General features: G+C 35.2%; 1 protein-coding gene across 1 annotated transcript in view; it reads left to right on the top strand.

Annotated features, from left to right (window-relative positions):
* The window catches only part of LOC120352862 (aminopeptidase Q-like), an 86,140-nt gene that overhangs the window by 24,254 nt on the left and 43,252 nt on the right, over positions 1-18,634 (top strand). Inside the window, exon 3 of the mRNA XM_039435172.1 lies at positions 1,435-1,593. Coding sequence (XP_039291106.1) covers positions 1,435-1,593 — 159 coding nt within the window. The remainder of the gene's footprint in view (positions 1-1,434; positions 1,594-18,634) is intronic.

The raw sequence follows: 18,634 nt of genomic DNA, 5'->3' as shown, positions 1-18,634 counted from the left end.
CAACCTCTTTCCTTCAGGTAATTGATGCTCCTTCGAGTCAAAAGTATAGGTGTAGTAGTTTCTCACCACTACATCATCCTCCTTTTCCTCTTTTGCTCCTCTTCCTCTTCCTCCTCCTCCTCTTCCTCCTCCTCCTCCTCTCCTCTTCCTCTTCCTCCTCTTCCTCTTCCACCCTACCTCATTGTCCTCCTCCATATCAGTTTCCTCTTCCTCATTTCTATGATCCTCAACCATCTTCAGATCAAATGGGGAGATTGATGGTAAATTGACTCACCATAGTCGGCCCACTTTGAGAATAGGAGTACAATCTTCTTTATTGTTCTAGATACACAGTTGATGGACAAAATGTCTATTCTCCACAGATGATCCAGCACAATGAATCTAATCTGCTATGTATCCAATATATATACATATTTGTATAGCATATGATTTTGATTGTACCTCAATATAATGTCTAAGGTGTTGCTGTTCTCTGCTTTCTCAAGTAAAGACCTTGACCGACCTTTGATCTCTGCTGTCTCAAGTAAAGACCTGTACCAACCTTTGTTTCTGATGTCTCAAGTAAAGACCTCGACCTCCTTTCATTGATTTTTTCTTTGATGGTTGAATCTTTTGTTTCTTCCCCTTCTCAACCCCCTGCTGACTTCCTTCAGTGATCTTTTTTTTATTTTTTTTTTTATTTTTTTTTTTTTTTATTTATTTATTTTTTATTTTTTTTTTTGAGGTTAGAGTGGTTGACCTGGATGACCTTGAGGTAGGTCTGGTTGACCTAGATGACCTTGAGGTGGGTGTGGTTGACCTAGATGACCTTGAGGTAGGTGTGGTTGACCTAGATGACCTTGAGGTAGGTGTGGTTGACCTAGATGACCTTGAGGTTGGGGGTGGTTGACCTGGATGACCTTGAGGTTGGGGGGTGGTTGACCTTGATGACCTTGAGGTTGGGGGTGGTTGACCTGGATGACCTTGAGGTAAAGGCCGGTCCTGGGACATTTTTTTTTTGAGGTTAGAGTGGTTGACCTGGATGACCTTGAGGTTGGGGGTGGTTGACCTTGATGACCTTGAGGTTGGGGGTGGTTGACCTGGATGACCTTGAGGTAAAGGCCGGTCCTGGGACACTTGTGTCCCAGGACCGGCCTTTTATATCTACTGTCGTCTGCAAACAAGGTCTTTCAGATCTACATAGGGACTGGAAAACAGCTGCTTTCTGTGCAGTGTGGCGAGAAGTACTTATCAATTCTACATTGTTAAAAGACGATTCGGCAACAGAGCAAAGCGAGAAAGAGATAGCACTATCCGCTTTTTTGAATGATAGACAAGGATAGCAATACCATAGCTAATCAAACACTGCCATTATAACGTGGACCTCACTAAAGTAGGCTTAAGTAAAGACTAACTTTATTCTATTGTGTCTTTAATTTTAATTTTTTTTTTCAGAGATGTTGTCCTGACTGAGTTCCAAACAACGTATGCCAGGAAAGTGTTTCCATGCTGGGACGAACCCAAATACAAGGCTTCTTTCATAATCAAGGTGGCCAGATATCCAGACCAGATATCTCTCTCCAATATGCCTCTCAAGAGTACATCAGTTCCTGAGTGAGTATTAATAAATAATAATAAATAATAAATAAATTTTTATTGTCATTAAGCAACATTGGCAATAGACAAAGTTAAAACTATACTAACATTATACAAGTCAGAAGGTTATAAGTTAATGTAATTGAAAGCATATACGATAACATATATAAACACATAAACATAACTACATCTAAAGTAAGCCAGAAGAATTCAAATATTCATCACTATACAAACAACAGTACAAACAAGGCCCTGTCAAAATGTTGAAACAAGAAAGAAAAGCTTTAAGCAATCAAGGAATAAACATCAATAATCATATCGGAATCCAAGAACTCTTGTATAGAATACATTGGTGTTTTCACTAACCAGTTGAAAAGTTTCATTTTAAATCTATCTGTAGACTCATTTATAAGCTTAGAGGTAACTTATTGTACAGTTTCAGACCAATAATATGTAGCTTCATTGACTTTGAAAGCCTTTGGAATGGTATATTCAGTCTATTATTTCTTGTTGCATAAGAATGTATGGTATGTCTTGGAATTTTCTCTACCTTTTTTACATGTATTAGAGCAGTATATATATAAAGATTCATGATTGTCAAGATCTCAACTTAATAAACAAAGGTCTACAATGTTCAGTACTATTACGTGCATCTGCTAATATCCTGATGGCTTTTTTCTGAAGTAAAAGTACACTGCTAACATGGCTACAATTACCCCAAAACAACACGCCATATAAAAGAATACTTTGAAAAAATGCAAAATAGGCTGACCTTACATAGCTATCAGGTACATAATTTTTTAATTGCTTCAACATATAAATAACCCTAGACAATTTACTATTTACATACTCAATATGTGGCTTCCATATTATTATTCATCATCTATAATCATAGCCTACTATAGCTTATCTAAAGTAAGCCATACTATCTATCTTCTATCCATTATTATATATAAAAGCGAAATGGCACTCACTCAATGTCCACAAGCCTCGTGTCAAGGGAGGGAAACATAAGTAGAAGAAGGAAAAGAACGCAAAGGAGAAGAAGATGAAGAAGAAGAAGAAGAAGAAGAAGAGGAAGAAGAAGAAGAAGAAGAAGAAGAAGAAGAAGAAGAAGAAGAAGAAGAAGAAGGCGAAAAAAAGAGAGACAGACACAAGGAGGAGGAAGGAGACTAATAGGATGAAAAGAATAGGTCACGCTCTAGATTCTTGAGTGCGTTATTGGGGTAGAGGTGATATTATCTATTATCGTGTTTTTTATGCTGATTGTCCACTGATGAACTCCAAGGTCGCTCATGTAAGTTTTTCCAGTAAATCTTATCATGGAAAAATAAGCTTTTTTTTCAATAGTGGTAGGACGTTTTTATGGCTCAAATAACAAGATGACACATGGTTTGGCAAGGCGAACTTTATTCACACCCGAGGTCTAGTAATTATGTTTTCGCCCCACTTGGATGTAATGAGCTGGTTTACGTGCGTCATATGGGGGCCGAAAGTGATTGTTTTCTGACCAGGCCGGTAAAATTTTTACGGCCCTAGGGCTGTAAAATAACCTTGAAGTCAGCTGATTCTGATTTGATGTGAACTTGTTTAGAAAATAGTTTATGAAACGGAATCAGTTTATGCTTCTAGAATTGAATAAAGTTTTTGCAATAAGATACTATCATTTTATTTGGATGGATAAATACAAATGAGATATTATATATAAACTATTCAAATTCAATTTCCAGTATAATAGAATCTAACCTCAAACTTCCTAGTAAAGCGTTTGTCATGGAACATGGTGGATAAACGGAATCATTTTATGCTTCTAGAATTCAATAAAGTATTCTGTAATAATATACTATCATTTTATTTAAATGAATAAAATACAGGAAGATATATATTATAAACTATTCAAATAATTAGATTTTCAGAGAAGGATAGAACGTCTAACCTAAACTTCCATTGACATTCAGATCACATCAGATTGGCCAAATTTCAAGTGTGCTAAAACAGCTGATCAAAAACTTTTTTCAAGTGTGATAAACCAGCTGATCAAAAACTTTTCAATATTGTGTTTTACATTCAATAATTAAAACATTTATAATAATATCATCTATTGTCATTTGGAAGAATAAAAAGTATAAACTCAACCTCTTACATAATTGAACATAATCTTTAGGTTATTTAGACAAATCAGAATAAAAAAAAAAAATACTTGGACAATTTCTTGATATTCATTCAGATTACCTCAGATTTGCTAGAGCTATGACCTTCCACTTTTGCTTTCGGAAGTGCTTATAGTAGACAATGAGAATACTTATTAGTCTCATATATATATATATTGTTATTTTTCAGTGTGGCGAAAATAACGTTCGCACCATGGCAAAAAGGTATTTCCGGCTCTCAATCTTTTCTAGTCCTCGGCTTACGGCCTCGGACTTAAAAAACCGTTTTCGAGCCGGAAATATCTCATTTTCGGCCCTAGGTGCGAAATATACTATTTTGAAAACTGGTGTGATTTAATTTGATTTATAATGAAGTTGTCCTGTAAAATTCCATTCATTGACAATAATCACAAATAATTGAATCATCATACAATATATATTTATATAAGTGAAATGGAACTTACTCACTGACTGACTGACTGACTCACTCACTCGCAGAACAAAAAATCTACCGGACCAAAAACGTTCAAATTTGGTAGGTATGTTCAGTTGGCCCTTTAGAGGCGCACTAAGAAATCTTTTTGCAATATTTCAACTCTAAGGGTGGTTTTTAAGGGTTTAAAGTTCGTCTTTTAGCATGTATATTCTGAATTGAGCATGTGAATTAATGTGGTAGAGTTTTGATTTTTTTTCGATAGGACTTATTCACTAGAATTTATTCTCAGTTCTTTAGAGGAATAAAATCATGAATAAACCACGAGTTTTTGCCTGTGAAACAGTTGCAGAATAGCTATATTAGTAAAACTTGGGTGTAAACTCGATCATTGACAAACCATAGAGTAGAGATATTATAAAACCGAAATGGCACTCACTGACTGATTGACTGACTGACTGACTGACTCACTCACTCACTCACTCACTCGCAGAACTAAAAATCTACCGGTCCAAAAACGTTCAAATTTGATAGGTATGTTCAGTTGGCCCTTTAAAGGCGCACTAAGAGATCTTTTGGCAATATTTTAACTCTAAGGGTGGTTTTTAAGGGTTCAAAGTTCGTCTTTTAGCATGTATATTCTTCTTATTCTCTTAATCATAATGGAAAAATGTCAACACCATATGTTAATATAGAACTATAATCTACACAGAGTACCTCTTTAAACAGTTGTTAACTGATAACTAAATTAATAATTTTGTCAGGTTGGCATTAAGTTGAGTTGACTTTGTTAGGTTGGCACCAAGTTGAGGATTGAAATGCTTGATCGCGGGAAAAATTGATTGGGCACTGCTACTTGAATCAGAGCTATTCCTGGGAATATTATATTACTAGCCGTTAGGCTCGCTTTGCTCGCCATATCCGTTCAGCCACAACGTTCAGTCTGGACCACCGACTGGATCGTCCTAATGTATGATAAAAATGCTCAAATTAAAAATGCAGGCGAGCGAAGCGAGCCTGCTGATCTCATTCTCGAATAATCGAGTCGGGGGTCCAGGGGGCGGAGCCCTCTGGCTAGACGGATATGGCGAGCGAAGCGAGCCTGACGGCGAGTAATATAATAAAGGGAAAAACTGGCTTATACACGAACGGGTAGGAAATTCACGAATGACGCATCATCATGTGTCTCAACTACTCAACTGATTAAATTTATCTTTGACCAGCCGTAAGACTCGCTTCGCTCGCCGTATCCGTCTAACCAGGGGGCTCCGCCCCTTGGACCCCCGACTGGATCGTCCAAGAATGAGATCAGTAGGCTCGCTTCGCTCGCCTGCATTTTTCATTAATTTGAGCATTTTTATCATATGTTAGGACGATCCAGTCGGGGGTCCAGACTAAACGTCTGGCTAAACTGATTTGGCGAGCAAAGCGAGCCTGACGGCTGGTAATATAATACTCCTAGGAATAGCTCTGATTGAAGTGGCAGTGCCCAATCAATTTTTCTGCGATAAATGCATTTCAATCTTGAACTTGGTGCCAACCTAACAAAGTCAACTCAACTTAATGCCAACCTGACAAAATTATTAATTTAGTTACCAGTTAACAACTGTTTCGAAGAGGTACTCTCTCTGGATTATAGTTCTATATTAACATATTGTATGGACATTTTTCAATTATGATCAAGAGAATAAGAAGAATATACATGCTAAAAGACGAACTTTGAACCCTTAAAAACCACCCTTTGAGTTAAAATATTGCCAAAAGATCTCTTAGTGCGCCTCTAAAGGGCCAACTGAACATACCTATCAAATTTGAACGTTTTTGGACCGGTAGATTTTTGAAACTTTCATTCATCAAAATTTGAGAGAAAGACAGACAGTTTTGTGCTTTGCCTGTTGTCTTCTTCAAATCACTAGCTTACCCGGCTAACCTCGTACCGCCAAAAAGTCAATGTATCTCATGTCACACTTGACTTTATTTCCTGAGTCATGAAATTTATCTGACAATCGATATTTTCTTTTACATCTCAATACGGACTTCCTATGTGCTTGAAACTATCGTTTCAATACCAGTAAACAATTTTATCACAGAGTGACGTGTTTATTACAGCTGATTGACCGAGCGAAGTGAGGTCTAAGATTCAAGTCGACGGTTTGGCATTTCTCTTAATGTTTGAATGTTTGAATGTTTATATGTTTTTTTGTTGTGCATTTACGGCAAAACGCGGTAATAGATTTTCTTGATATTTGACAGGTATGCTCCTTTTTTAATTGCGCGTCGACGTATATACAAAGATTTTGGAAATTTTGCATTTCAAGGATAATATAAAAGGAAAAAGGAGCCTCCTTCATACGCCAATATTGGAGTAAAATCAGACTATAGAATTATTAACTGTCGGTCCTGGCTGAAGTATGACAGTCGTAAGGCCTATTGACGGCTTAAATGATATATTCAGGCGGTGGGACCTTCCCGCAAGGGACTCCCCACCAACAAAAGCCATACGAATTTACTTATAGAATTATTCATCATAAATCAGCTGACAGTGATTACACAGATGTGTGGAGAAGCCAGTCTATTGCTGTATTTCCATAAGGTCTATAGTTTCAATCAGGTACTTGTGGATGAGAATACTGCGTGAGGTCTACTGTTCACTGAACTACTAGTAAGTTTAGATGCTAAAATCAGATTATCACAACATGATCTTGAATCATGATAACCTTCCCATTCTACGTTAGCCGCTCGGCCGACAATTTCGAAAACATAGGTCTGTAAAATGGATTAATATACAGGGTGTTTCAGAAGTAGTGTCGAGAATTTTAGGGTATTGTACCTGGATGCTAGGAGACTACAAATGTCATATTTGAAGTGTCCAAAACTCAGCGGTTATCCTTATAGCTGCCATTTTGTTTTTTCACTTAAAAATTTTTATCTCAAGAACGAAATGTTGTATTGATCTGAAATTGGCATGAATATTTATGCTATAAAGACTCAACTATAAAAAATAAAAAAAATTTTTTCGTTGAAATTTTTCAAAATGGCGGCCATTTTAAATTTTTGATGGCGAATATCTCGAAAACCGTCCATTTTACAGAAAATTTACAAGAGACAAAAAGTTAGCAAATTTTCACAATTCCAATGATACCTAATTTATTAAGATTGGTCGAAGAATAACAGAGAAATTAATTTTTTTCGTACTGCATGCATGACCACTTTTCACCATTTAAAGATCAATATTAATTTTTTTATAATTTCATGAAAACCGTTCTTATTACAGAAATATACAAAATAACTTTCCTCCAAATTTATTTTACATTGAAAAATATTAATTTCACTCAATCGGTTCACTGATACTAATGCAGCAATTGCTCAAACGGCCATTTTAAATTTTTGATGGCGAATATCTCGAAAACCGTCCATTTTACAGAAAATTTACAAGAGACAAAAAAGTTAGCAAATTTTTTCACGATTCCAATGATACCTAATTTATTAAGATTGGTCGAAGAATAACAGAGAAATTAATTTTTTTCGTACTGCATGCATGACCACTTTTCACCATTTAAAGATCAATATTAATTTTTTTATAATTTCATGAAAACCGTTCTTATTACAGAAATATACAAGAATAACTTTCCTCCAAATTTTATTTTACATTGAAAAATATTAATTTCACTCAAATCGGTTCACTGATACTAATGCAGCAATTGCTCAAAATGCCGTCCTTCAACTTGATTACACAGTCTGCACCTTTCAATCATGGACCGTCGAACTGCTATAAAAGCATTTTCATCATCTTGAATGGCACCTGCTGCAGCAACCACTCTTGCCACAAGGTCTTCTTCGTTTTCTACTGGCGTGCTGTAAACAAGGTCTTTCATATGGCCCCAGAAAAAAAATCTAAAGGGTTGAGGTCAGGTGAACGTGCGGGCCACGGTACTGGTCCACCCCGCCCAATCCACCGCTGACGATAGGTCATGTTCAGAAAGTCCGTAACAACATTTCCGAAATGAGCAGGGGCACCATCATGTTGAAACCAAATATTATATCTGTTTGCAAGAGGCACATCTTCCAAAAGTTCTGGTAGTATGTCTCTTAAAAAGTAATGTACGTGGGAGAATTCAGACGATTAGGAAGAATGTATGGTCCAATCACGCGATTACCTAAGATACCCGTCCAAACATTCAGCGAAAATCTATGCTGATAACCACGCACTTTGACCTCATGAGGATTGTCTAAGGCCCAGACGTGACTGTTGCGAGAGTTGAAGATTCCTTCTCTTGTAAAGCTGGACTCATCGGTAAATAACACATTTTCTAGAAATTTGGTTGGATAATGTCTTGCTGAAGAAACCAACGGGCACAGTTTACTCTTGGCTCATAGTCGCGTTCAACCAATGAGTGAACTTTTTGAAAGCGGAAGGGGTGAAGTCTTTCCTTGTTTAGTACACGCCACACAGAAGAAGCACTTGAATTGATTTGCTTTGCAACTGCTCTCGTACTCGTTCTAGGATTGAAATCGAATTTCTGCAATACTTCCTCTTCAAAAGCAACATTTCGAACTGCTCGAGGCCTACCAGCAATTACCCTGTTCCGTTCAAATGAACCAACTTCTCTCAGCCGATTGTGAGTTCTTGTGAACACCTTGTCGGAAGGGAGACGGCGGTTTGGAAATGCAGCTGCATACATTCTTCTTGCTTCGGTCGCATTGCCAAGAGCTGCTCCATACATGAAGTGAATATCGGTGTACTCCAGCGAACTAAATTCCATTACAATAATTAAATATTTGTGTAGAAGCAACGTAAGAAAATATTGAAACTGGAAATTTAAGATAGAAATAAGACCTAGGAAACGTGAGACTAAGAAATAGGAAGCACTACATCTGGTTCTTTACTTTTAATGAAACAACAATACTTTTACAAGACAAACATTATCATCTGAAAACCATTGTAAAATCATCTGTTTGCCCATATGGAGCCATACCGAGTTTCAAAGCTTCATCTTAATACATCTGGAATTAAAAAATTAATATTGATCTTTAAATGGTGAAAAGTGGTCATGCATGCAGTACGAAAAAAATTAATTTCTCTGTTATTCTTCGACCAATCTTAATAAATTAGGTATCATTGGAATCGTGAAAAAATTTGCTAACTTTTTTGTCTCTTGTAAATTTTCTGTAAAATGGACGGTTTTCGAGATATTCGCCATCAAAAATTTAAAATGGCCGCCATTTTGAAAAATTTCAACGAAAAATTTTTTTTATTTTTTATAGTTGAGTCTTATAGCATAAATATTCATGCCAAATTTCAGATCAATACAACATTTCGTTCTTGAGATAAAAATTTTAAGTGAAAAAAACAAAATGGCAGCTATAAGGATAACCGCTGAGTTTTGGACACTTCAAATATGACATTTGTAGTCTCCTAGCATCCAGGTACAATACCTAAAATTCTCGACACTACTTCTGAACACCCGTATATATTATATACAGGGTGTTTCAGAAGTAGTGTCGAGAATTTTAGGGTATTGTACCTGGATGCTAGGAGACTACAAATGTCATATTTGAAGTGTCCAAAACTCAGCGGTTATCCTTATAGCTGCCATTTTGTTTTTTTCACTTAAAAATTTTATCTCAAGAACGAAATGTTGTATTGATCTGAAATTTGGCATGAATATTTATGCTATAAAGACTCAACTATAAAAAATAAAAAAATTTTTTCGTTGAAATTTTTCAAAATGGCGGCCATTTTAAATTTTTGATGGCGAATATCTCGAAAACCGTCCATTTTACAGAAAATTTACAAGAGACAAAAAGTTAGCAATTTTTTCACGATTCCAATGATACCTAATTTATTAAGATTGGTCGAAGAATAACAGAGAAATTAATTTTTTTCGTACTGCATGCATGACCACTTTTCACCATTTAAAGATCAATATTAATTTTTTAATTCCAGATGTATTTAAGATGAAGCTTTGAAACTCGGTATGGCTCCATATGGGCAAACAGATGATTTTACAATGGTTTTCAGATGATAATGTTTGTCTTGTAAAAGTATTGTTGTTTCATTAAAAGTAAAGAACCAGATGTAGTGCTTCCTATTTCTTAGTCTCACGTTTCCTAGGTCTTATTTCTATCTTAAATTTCCAGTTTCAATATTTTCTTACGTTGCTTCTACACAAATATTTAATTATTGTAATGGAATTTAGTTCGCTGGAGTACACCGATATTCACTTCATGTATGGAGCAGCTCTTGGCAATGCGACCGAAGCAAGAAGAATGTATGCAGCTGCATTTCCAAACCGCCGTCTCCCTTCCGACAAGGTGTTCACAAGAACTCACAATCGGCTGAGAGAAGTTGGTTCATTTGAACGGAACAGGGTAATTGCTGGTAGGCCTCGAGCAGTTCGAAATGTTGCTTTTGAAGAGGAAGTATTGCAGAAATTCGATTTCAATCCTAGAACGAGTACGAGAGCAGTTGCAAAGCAAATCAATTCAAGTGCTTCTTCTGTGTGGCGTGTACTAAACAAGGAAAGACTTCACCCCTTCCGCTTTCAAAAAGTTCACTCATTGGTTGAACGCGACTATGAGCCAAGAGTAAACTGTGCCCGTTGGTTTCTTCAGCAAGACATTATCCAACCAAATTTTCTAGAAAATGTGTTATTTACCGATGAGTCCAGCTTTACAAGAGAAGGAATCTTCAACTCTCGCAACAGTCACGTCTGGGCCTTAGACAATCCTCATGAGGTCAGTCAGTGAGTGAGTCAGTCAGTGAGTGAGTGCAATTTCGCTTTTATATAATATACTTTTATATAATCTATATATATTATATATAGATTGTATGATGATTTAATTATTTGTGATTATTGTCAATGAATGGGATTTAACAGTACAACTTCATTATAAATCAAATAAAATTACACCAGTTTTAAAATAGTTATTTGTGCAACTAGTGCGCAAAGTGATAGTTTGCTGCACCGAAAGAAACGTTTACGCCTGAGCCGTAGGCGAGGGCGGAATGGCTTCTTGAGTGCAGCAGAGGAACTTTGTGCAAGTATTTCACATTAATTTTTTCCCACAGTTACCATTGAATATGAAAAGTGGGTAATTATGGATAAAATGATGGCTGAAATCCATCAAATGTTTGTGTGTGTGATGCTGTTATTAATAATAAGCTTAATTCATTTAAAAATTAATAATCCAATTGAAGTTGAAAATTCTCAGCCAAAGTTCTCATTTTTATTCATTCAAGAATCAGAGAAAATAAAGATGAAACAAAAAATTCGCATTTAAAATACATGCAAACCAGCTGATTCGGATGTCTGCAAAATGGCTGAACTGACAAGCGCGCGACCTAGCGGGAAGAATCGTACCTAACTTCGTTTCATCCAGCTAAAAACAGTATTCAGATATTTAGACTTATGGTTAACTAGAATTACCGAAAAATATTATAAGTAATCTAAAAAATATTTATAAAATAACATAGACAACAGAAAATATTTTATTGTAGTCTATTCTAATGTTATTTTATTAATTTTATTGACATGGATTTCGAACGGTAATAACCTGGAAATTCGAATTTCATAATGTGTGTTTGCTACATTTAGATAAACATTATACTTGTTTTGGATTTCTAGATTGGGATTTTATCATGAATGTAGGGTAGCCATTGAAATGATTCTTATCTAAATCTAACCACACTCATTGTTACCAACTTAATTTTTGTTCTCGTGCACTAATCCTCCATATAACCCACCAACTATTTTGTGTTGCCATGTTGCAAATCTGGAGTGCAGAAAAATTTTTTTCGCCCTTCTTGGATGTAATGAGCTGGTTTTCGTGCGTCATATGGAGGCCGAAAATGATTGTTTTCTGACCAGGCCGGTAAAAGTTTTACGGCCCTGGGGCTGTAAAATAACCTTGAAGTCAGCTGATTCTGATTTGATGTGAACGTGTTTACAAAATGGTTTATGAAACGGAATCAGTTTATGCTTCTAGAATTGAATAAGTATTCTGCAATAAGATACTATCATTTTATTTGGATGAATAAAATACAGATAAGATATATATTATAAATTATTCAAATTCGAATTTCATAGTAGGATAGAACTTCTAACCTAAACTTCCGAAGTCAACGACAACAAGCATTGTTGACGTTGACATTCAGATTGGCCAAATTTAAGTGTGCTAAAACAGCTGATCAAAAAACTTTTCATTATTTGTGTTTATTATTCAAGAATCAAAACATTTATAATATCATCTTATTGTCATTTGGAAGAATAAAAGTATAAACTCAACTCTTACATAATTAAACATAATTTCAGGTTATTTAGACAAAAAATAAAAATACTTGGGACAATTTCCTGATATTCAGATTACCTCAGGTTTGCTAGAGCTATGACCTTCTGTTTTGCTTTCGGAAGTGCCTAATAAACAATTATTCTCATATTTATATTGTTTATTTTTCTTTGTGGCGAAAAATAACGTTCTCACCATGGGCAAAAATGTTTTTCCGGCTCTCAATCTTTTCTAGTCCTCGGCCTACGGCCTCGGACTTGAAAACCGATTTCGAGCCGGAAAAGTCTCATTTTCGGCCCTAGGTGCGAAATATACTATTCCCGCACTAGAGCGGAAAAGTGATTCTTTGCGTTCTGTAATCAGTGCAGGAATGACCACTTTTCAAGGTAACTGTAGGAAAAACATAATTACTGGACCTCGTGTGTGAATAAAGTTCACCTTGCAGAGCCATGTTCTTGTTATTTGAGCCATAAAAACGTCCTACCACTATTGAAAAATAGCTTATTTTTCCACTGGAAAATCTTACATGAGCGACCTTGGAGTTCATCAGTGGACAATCAGCATAAAAAACACGATAATAGATAATTTATCAACCTCTACCCCAATAACGCACTCAAGAATCTAGAGCGTGACCTATTACATTCATCCTATTAGTCTCCTTCCTCCTCCTTGTGTCTGTCTCTCTTCTTCTTCTCCTTCTTCTTCTTCTTCTTCTTCTTCTTCTCTTTCCGTTCTTCTTCTTCTTTGCAACCTCCCTTGACACGTGGCTTGTGGACATTGATGAAAATAACGAAATAAGCGAATTATCTGGAGAAATTTATCGCGCCGCTTGGGGCTACATATCACCTCCATTCTATTTTCCTGTCTTTCTCCTGCCTCTTCTTCTTCATCTTCTTCTTCTTCTTCCTCTTCTTCTTCTATCCGTTCTTTTCCTCCTTCTTCCACCTATCCATTAGTCATACCTCATCTCATTCATCCACTTTTGGTTCTCTTGTTTCCCACCTTCCTCTTCTCTTCTATTTCTTCTATTTTTCATCTTCGTTCACCTTCTCACACTCTTACTCATTCTCATTCTCCTCCTCTTCCTCTTAATCCTTCTCTTCCTCTCAGTCACCCATTCTCTCTCTCTTTCTCTCTCACCAACATCTTGTCAGCTGCTAATAAATTAGCTGTGTCGTCCGTTTTAGCTCCGTTCCGGCAAGTCCTTGTTGACGTTGTTGCAACTTTTAAGTGAAGTTGAAGAAGTGAAGTAGCCTAGGTGGAAGAGAGAGAAAGAAAGAGAATGAGTAGGAGAAAGAGAGAGTCAGAAGACGGGAGAAAGAAATAGAGGAAGAGATGAAAAGAAAGAGTAAAATGTTATAAGCTAGACAGAGAAGAAGAGCAAGAGATGAAAAGTAAGAGGAGAATTTGAATTTTAAGAGAGTATATATATATATAATATATATATATATATATATATTATATATATATATAGAGAGAGAGAGAGAGAGAGAGAGAGAGAGAGAGAGAGAGAGAGAGGTGTTGGGATACAGAGAGAGGAAGAAAGAGAGAAAACAGGAGACTTTTAAGTGAAGTAGCCTAGGTAAGAGAGATTGATTGATTGATTGATTGAGTACTTTATTTATGTAGATTACAATATATACTGGCTTATACACTTATATACAATAGCTTACAATACGCAAAATTATAGATGAATTTATATAATATAGACTAAGAAAATAATTATTGAACTGTATATGATATGAAAAAGCAATTTGTAATATTATAATAACTATAGATAATTATATTGTTATGCATCCACATAAATTGGCGGAGCTTTGGACATATCAATGTCCATTCTTCTGAAAGAATATTAAAAATATCCTCCCCACTAACTCTCTACCAAGGAGAAAGAGAGAAAGAGAATAAGTAGGAGAAAAAGAGATTGATTGATTGATTGAGTACTTTATTTATGTAGATTGCAATATATACTGTCTTATACACTTATATACAATAGCTTACAATACAGCAAAATTATATATGAATTTACACAATATAGACTAAGAAAATAATTATTGAACTGTTTATGATATGAAAAAGCAATTTGTAATATTATAATAGCTATAGATAATTATATTGTTATGCATCCACATAAATTGTCGGAGCTTTGGACATATCATTCTTCGGAAAGAATATTAAAAGTATCCTCCCCACTAACTCTCTACCAAGGAGAAAGAAAGAAAGAGAATAAGTAGGAGAAAAAGAGAGAGTCAGAAAACGGTAAAAAGAAATAGAGGAAGGGATGAAAGGAAAGAGTAAAATATTATGAGCTAGAGAGAGAAGAAGAGCAAGAGATGGAAAGAAAGAGGAGAATTCTAAGAGCAAGATAGATATGAAGAGTGTGTGAGAGAGAGAGAGAGTGAGAGAGAGAGAATGGGTAAGAGAGTTTGGATACAGAGAGTGGAAGAGAGAAGAGGAATAGAGAGAGAGAATGGATGAGAGAGATTGGATACAGAGAGAGGAATAGAGAAAAGATAGAGAGAGAGAGAAAACAGGAGACTTGCGAAGCACCGCCAGGTCAAAGTAAAGCACTGCCCATCCTTGACCCATTATTTTAGCACTTTGTCAACTAAGTCCGGACTTAGCAGAGATGAAGCCCCTCCTTCAAGGGACTTAGCCAGACGACAACACAGGCTCTAATCAAGATCGTGATTGAAACGAAGTTTCAAAGCTTATGTAACCTGATTGTCAAGTTTATTTAATAGGTGTTCACGTTGTTCAAGTTAAATTAACTTATTGTCAAGTCTATTTAATAGGTGTTCACATTGTTCAAGTTAAATTAACTTATTGTCAAGTTTATTTGTTAGGTGTTCACATTGTTCAAGTTAAATTAACTTATTGACAAGTTTATTTATCAGGTGTTCATATTGTTCAAGTTGAATTAACTTATTGGCAAGTTTATTCATCAGGTATTCACATGGTTCAAGTTAAATCAACTTATTTTCAAGTTTATTTATCATGTGTTCAAATTGTTCAACTTGAATTAACTAATTCAAGATTTCTAAAGGGGTTTTGTGTGTTCTCGGAGTCTGCTAATGAGTTGATATTGTTTACAGTAGATGGAATATTGTGGGTTTGAATTGATTGTTGGATAATATGAAGGATTCGATAATGAGAATATTGTTATGGCATCAAAATGTCGCAAATAATATGGTTTCTGTTTAGTGGAACGTGTAAATGAATAGCATCAACAATGTTGTAGATTTCCTATCACATCAATGCTCTCTTACACATGTAATAAAGGACATAGATGTCCTAATAATAATATTATGATGATATGATAAAATAACAACAGAATAATTTTATAACAAAATAGAGTGTGATAGTTCAATCAATACTTAAAAAATCTGGTGTGGCGCACTCACACAACTTTCCTTGCCGTTATGAAAATTGATCACTGACGCTAGTGTTCCCGCGCATCTCAAGTCTACTATTCAAATATTTGATCCAGCTGGTGACAGGGCAATAACGCTGGAGACACACATGAGGTCTGCTATCTCTTCATAGTGAATGATTTAATAGAATCAACAATAATTTTGCAATTGAATAATCACATTTTCTCGAATTTAAAGCTTAATTTCAATTTTAGGTGAAAATATTACTGAACATTAATTGTAGAGATTTTCATGCTCAATCTACTCCACTCGATTTTTTTTTGTTTCAATTGTATCTGAAGCCTGATAATTGGGAATCTATCTGCATTGATGGGGCGGAGCTCCTGAAATTTTACATTGATATGGGACTTGTGGCAGTGATAGAGCTTATTGATGACTATTTTAGGAGTGAATTTTATCAAAATCGTTGGAGCCGTTTCCGAGAAAATCACGAAAAACCCTGTTTTTGACAACATTTTTGCCATTTTAGCCGCCATCTTGAATTGCATTTGATCGAAATTGTTCGTGGCGGATCCTTATAGTGTAAGGACCTTAAGTTCCAAATTTCAAGTCATTCCGTTGATTGGGAGATGAGATATCGTGTACACAGACGCACATACACTCATACACACACACACACACACATACAGACCAATACCCAAAAACCAGTTTTTTGGACTCAGGGGACCTTGAAACGTATAGAAATTAGAAATCGGGGTACCTTAATTTTTTCGGAAAGCAGTACTTCCTTACCTATGGTAATAGGGCAAGGAAAGTAAAATACTCTTAACAATATTTATGATCATAATTATCATAATTCCCATTGATAATGATAAGTATAATTTATATTAAGCAATATAAAGATGATAATAATTCGAGTGTTGAGAAAAATATTGTGTGCAAAGGTTTTGCCATACTCGATAGATGAGCGAACGAAGCCTAGCTAAGTCTACGATCTATCCCAAACGAGATTAGATAGGTTTGGACAAAATCAAATAATCTAGGATTATCATAGATTAATAATATATTTACTCTATGGTTTGGCAATGATCGGGGACCGAGGTTATATGCAAGTTGGACTTATTTTTTTTATTTAGTTTCATATTTAATTCAAAACAAAATTAATCAATTAAATTATTAATTATGATTTAATTAGTAAATTTATATAAATATTGATTTTATGAATTCAGCATATAAACTTCTATTCTTCAACTGGTTCACAGGCAAAAACCCGTACATCATTCGGATTTTTATTCAGATTACAGGTTAATCAGATAGATTAGTCCTCTTGGAAAAAATCGAAATACTACTACATTGCAAAAGCTCCTAATATATTGATTTTGAAAAAGAAAATTGTTGGCTTATACACGTACGGGATGGGAAATTCACAAATGTCGCATCATCACATCTCAACCTCTCAACTACTCAACTGACTTAACTTGAAATTTTGCATATCCACCGAGGATATTTATAGCATATTCACATATAGGATATTGAGCATATTCTCAATTTACCGAGGATGGTTACAGGCCTATTCTAAATTCTTTTAGATTTCAGTACGTCAAGTTTTCAGTTTATCAAGTTTCTAATCCAACCCTTGCGGAGCATGAGTTATCTGCTAGTTTTTGATAATTTCATTTGAAAAGACGGCTTAAGCCCCGCCCACACACATAGATTTTTGGTCGTACGATCTTTTGCCGTCCTTATGAATTCTATTACATTAAACGTAACTTGACAAACATCATCTGTTTTAAATCACCTGTTTTTTTTAAAACATCTTTATTGCCCATAAAAACAAAATACAAAATAAAAATCTTACAAAAGAAATATTCTAGATTATAATATTATGCTATTTTACAAATAAATTAAAATTACATGGCACCACCCAGCAAGGGCAAAACCCTGACCGCTGAGTGAGAGTATCAGCTGTTTAGACAATATAAAAATTTATTTACTAATAACATAGAGAAACAATAGCATAGATATACCATGGTATAGGGTGTTTATGTCGCAACTTTTACTGTTATCTCAAGTCGATTACTATCGTTTATTGTAGATTTTTACTGTTTTGGCCGAGTGAGAGTGTATGAACGGCACAATATGAGAGACTACCAGCGTCACACAGCTTTTTGGGAAAGAAATACGTGGACTATCGGCTTGAGATAACAGTAAAAGTTGCGACGTAAACGCCCTATACCATGGGATATCTACTTACGCTATTGTTTTTCTATGCTAATAATCAAAGCTACAAAAAATCGAAGTTAACAATAAATTACTAGTAATTATAATATTTGACTGATGTCGAAGAAAAATTTTTGTATCACCCACTCATTTATCTGTTCCATCCTCTGTGTACCCCTATTAGAAAGATATTCTGACAATGCATTTGGCATGATATTTATTATTTTCGAGCTAAGATACTCCAATTGTCTTCGCACTATTGTCAAATCTGAATAGTTAATATTATAAATGTTATGAGATGTACCTAACTCTCAGGTTATACATAGAAACGTTATTATTCACTGTAAATTCATCCTTCCTCATCCATGCATAGTAGAGAAGTTTCTTTACATAAATTTGACGTACTGTCATCACTTTAAATTCGGCAAATGTTTCACTACTAGAAAAAGCCCTTGGCTTATTTAGAATTGCTTTTATTATCATTTTTTGAAATGTAAAAATTTTATTCATGAAAACATCATACGCTCCTCCCCATATCACTAACCCATATTGCAGCACCGATTGAACATAGTCAAAGTAAAGGACCCTAAGTA

This window comes from Nilaparvata lugens, chromosome 8 (assembly GCF_014356525.2).
Source record: "Nilaparvata lugens isolate BPH chromosome 8, ASM1435652v1, whole genome shotgun sequence".
NCBI lineage: Eukaryota > Metazoa > Arthropoda > Insecta > Hemiptera > Delphacidae > Nilaparvata > Nilaparvata lugens.
Note: the sequence above shows the minus strand (reverse complement) of the source record. Positions and strands in the feature narration are given on the sequence as shown.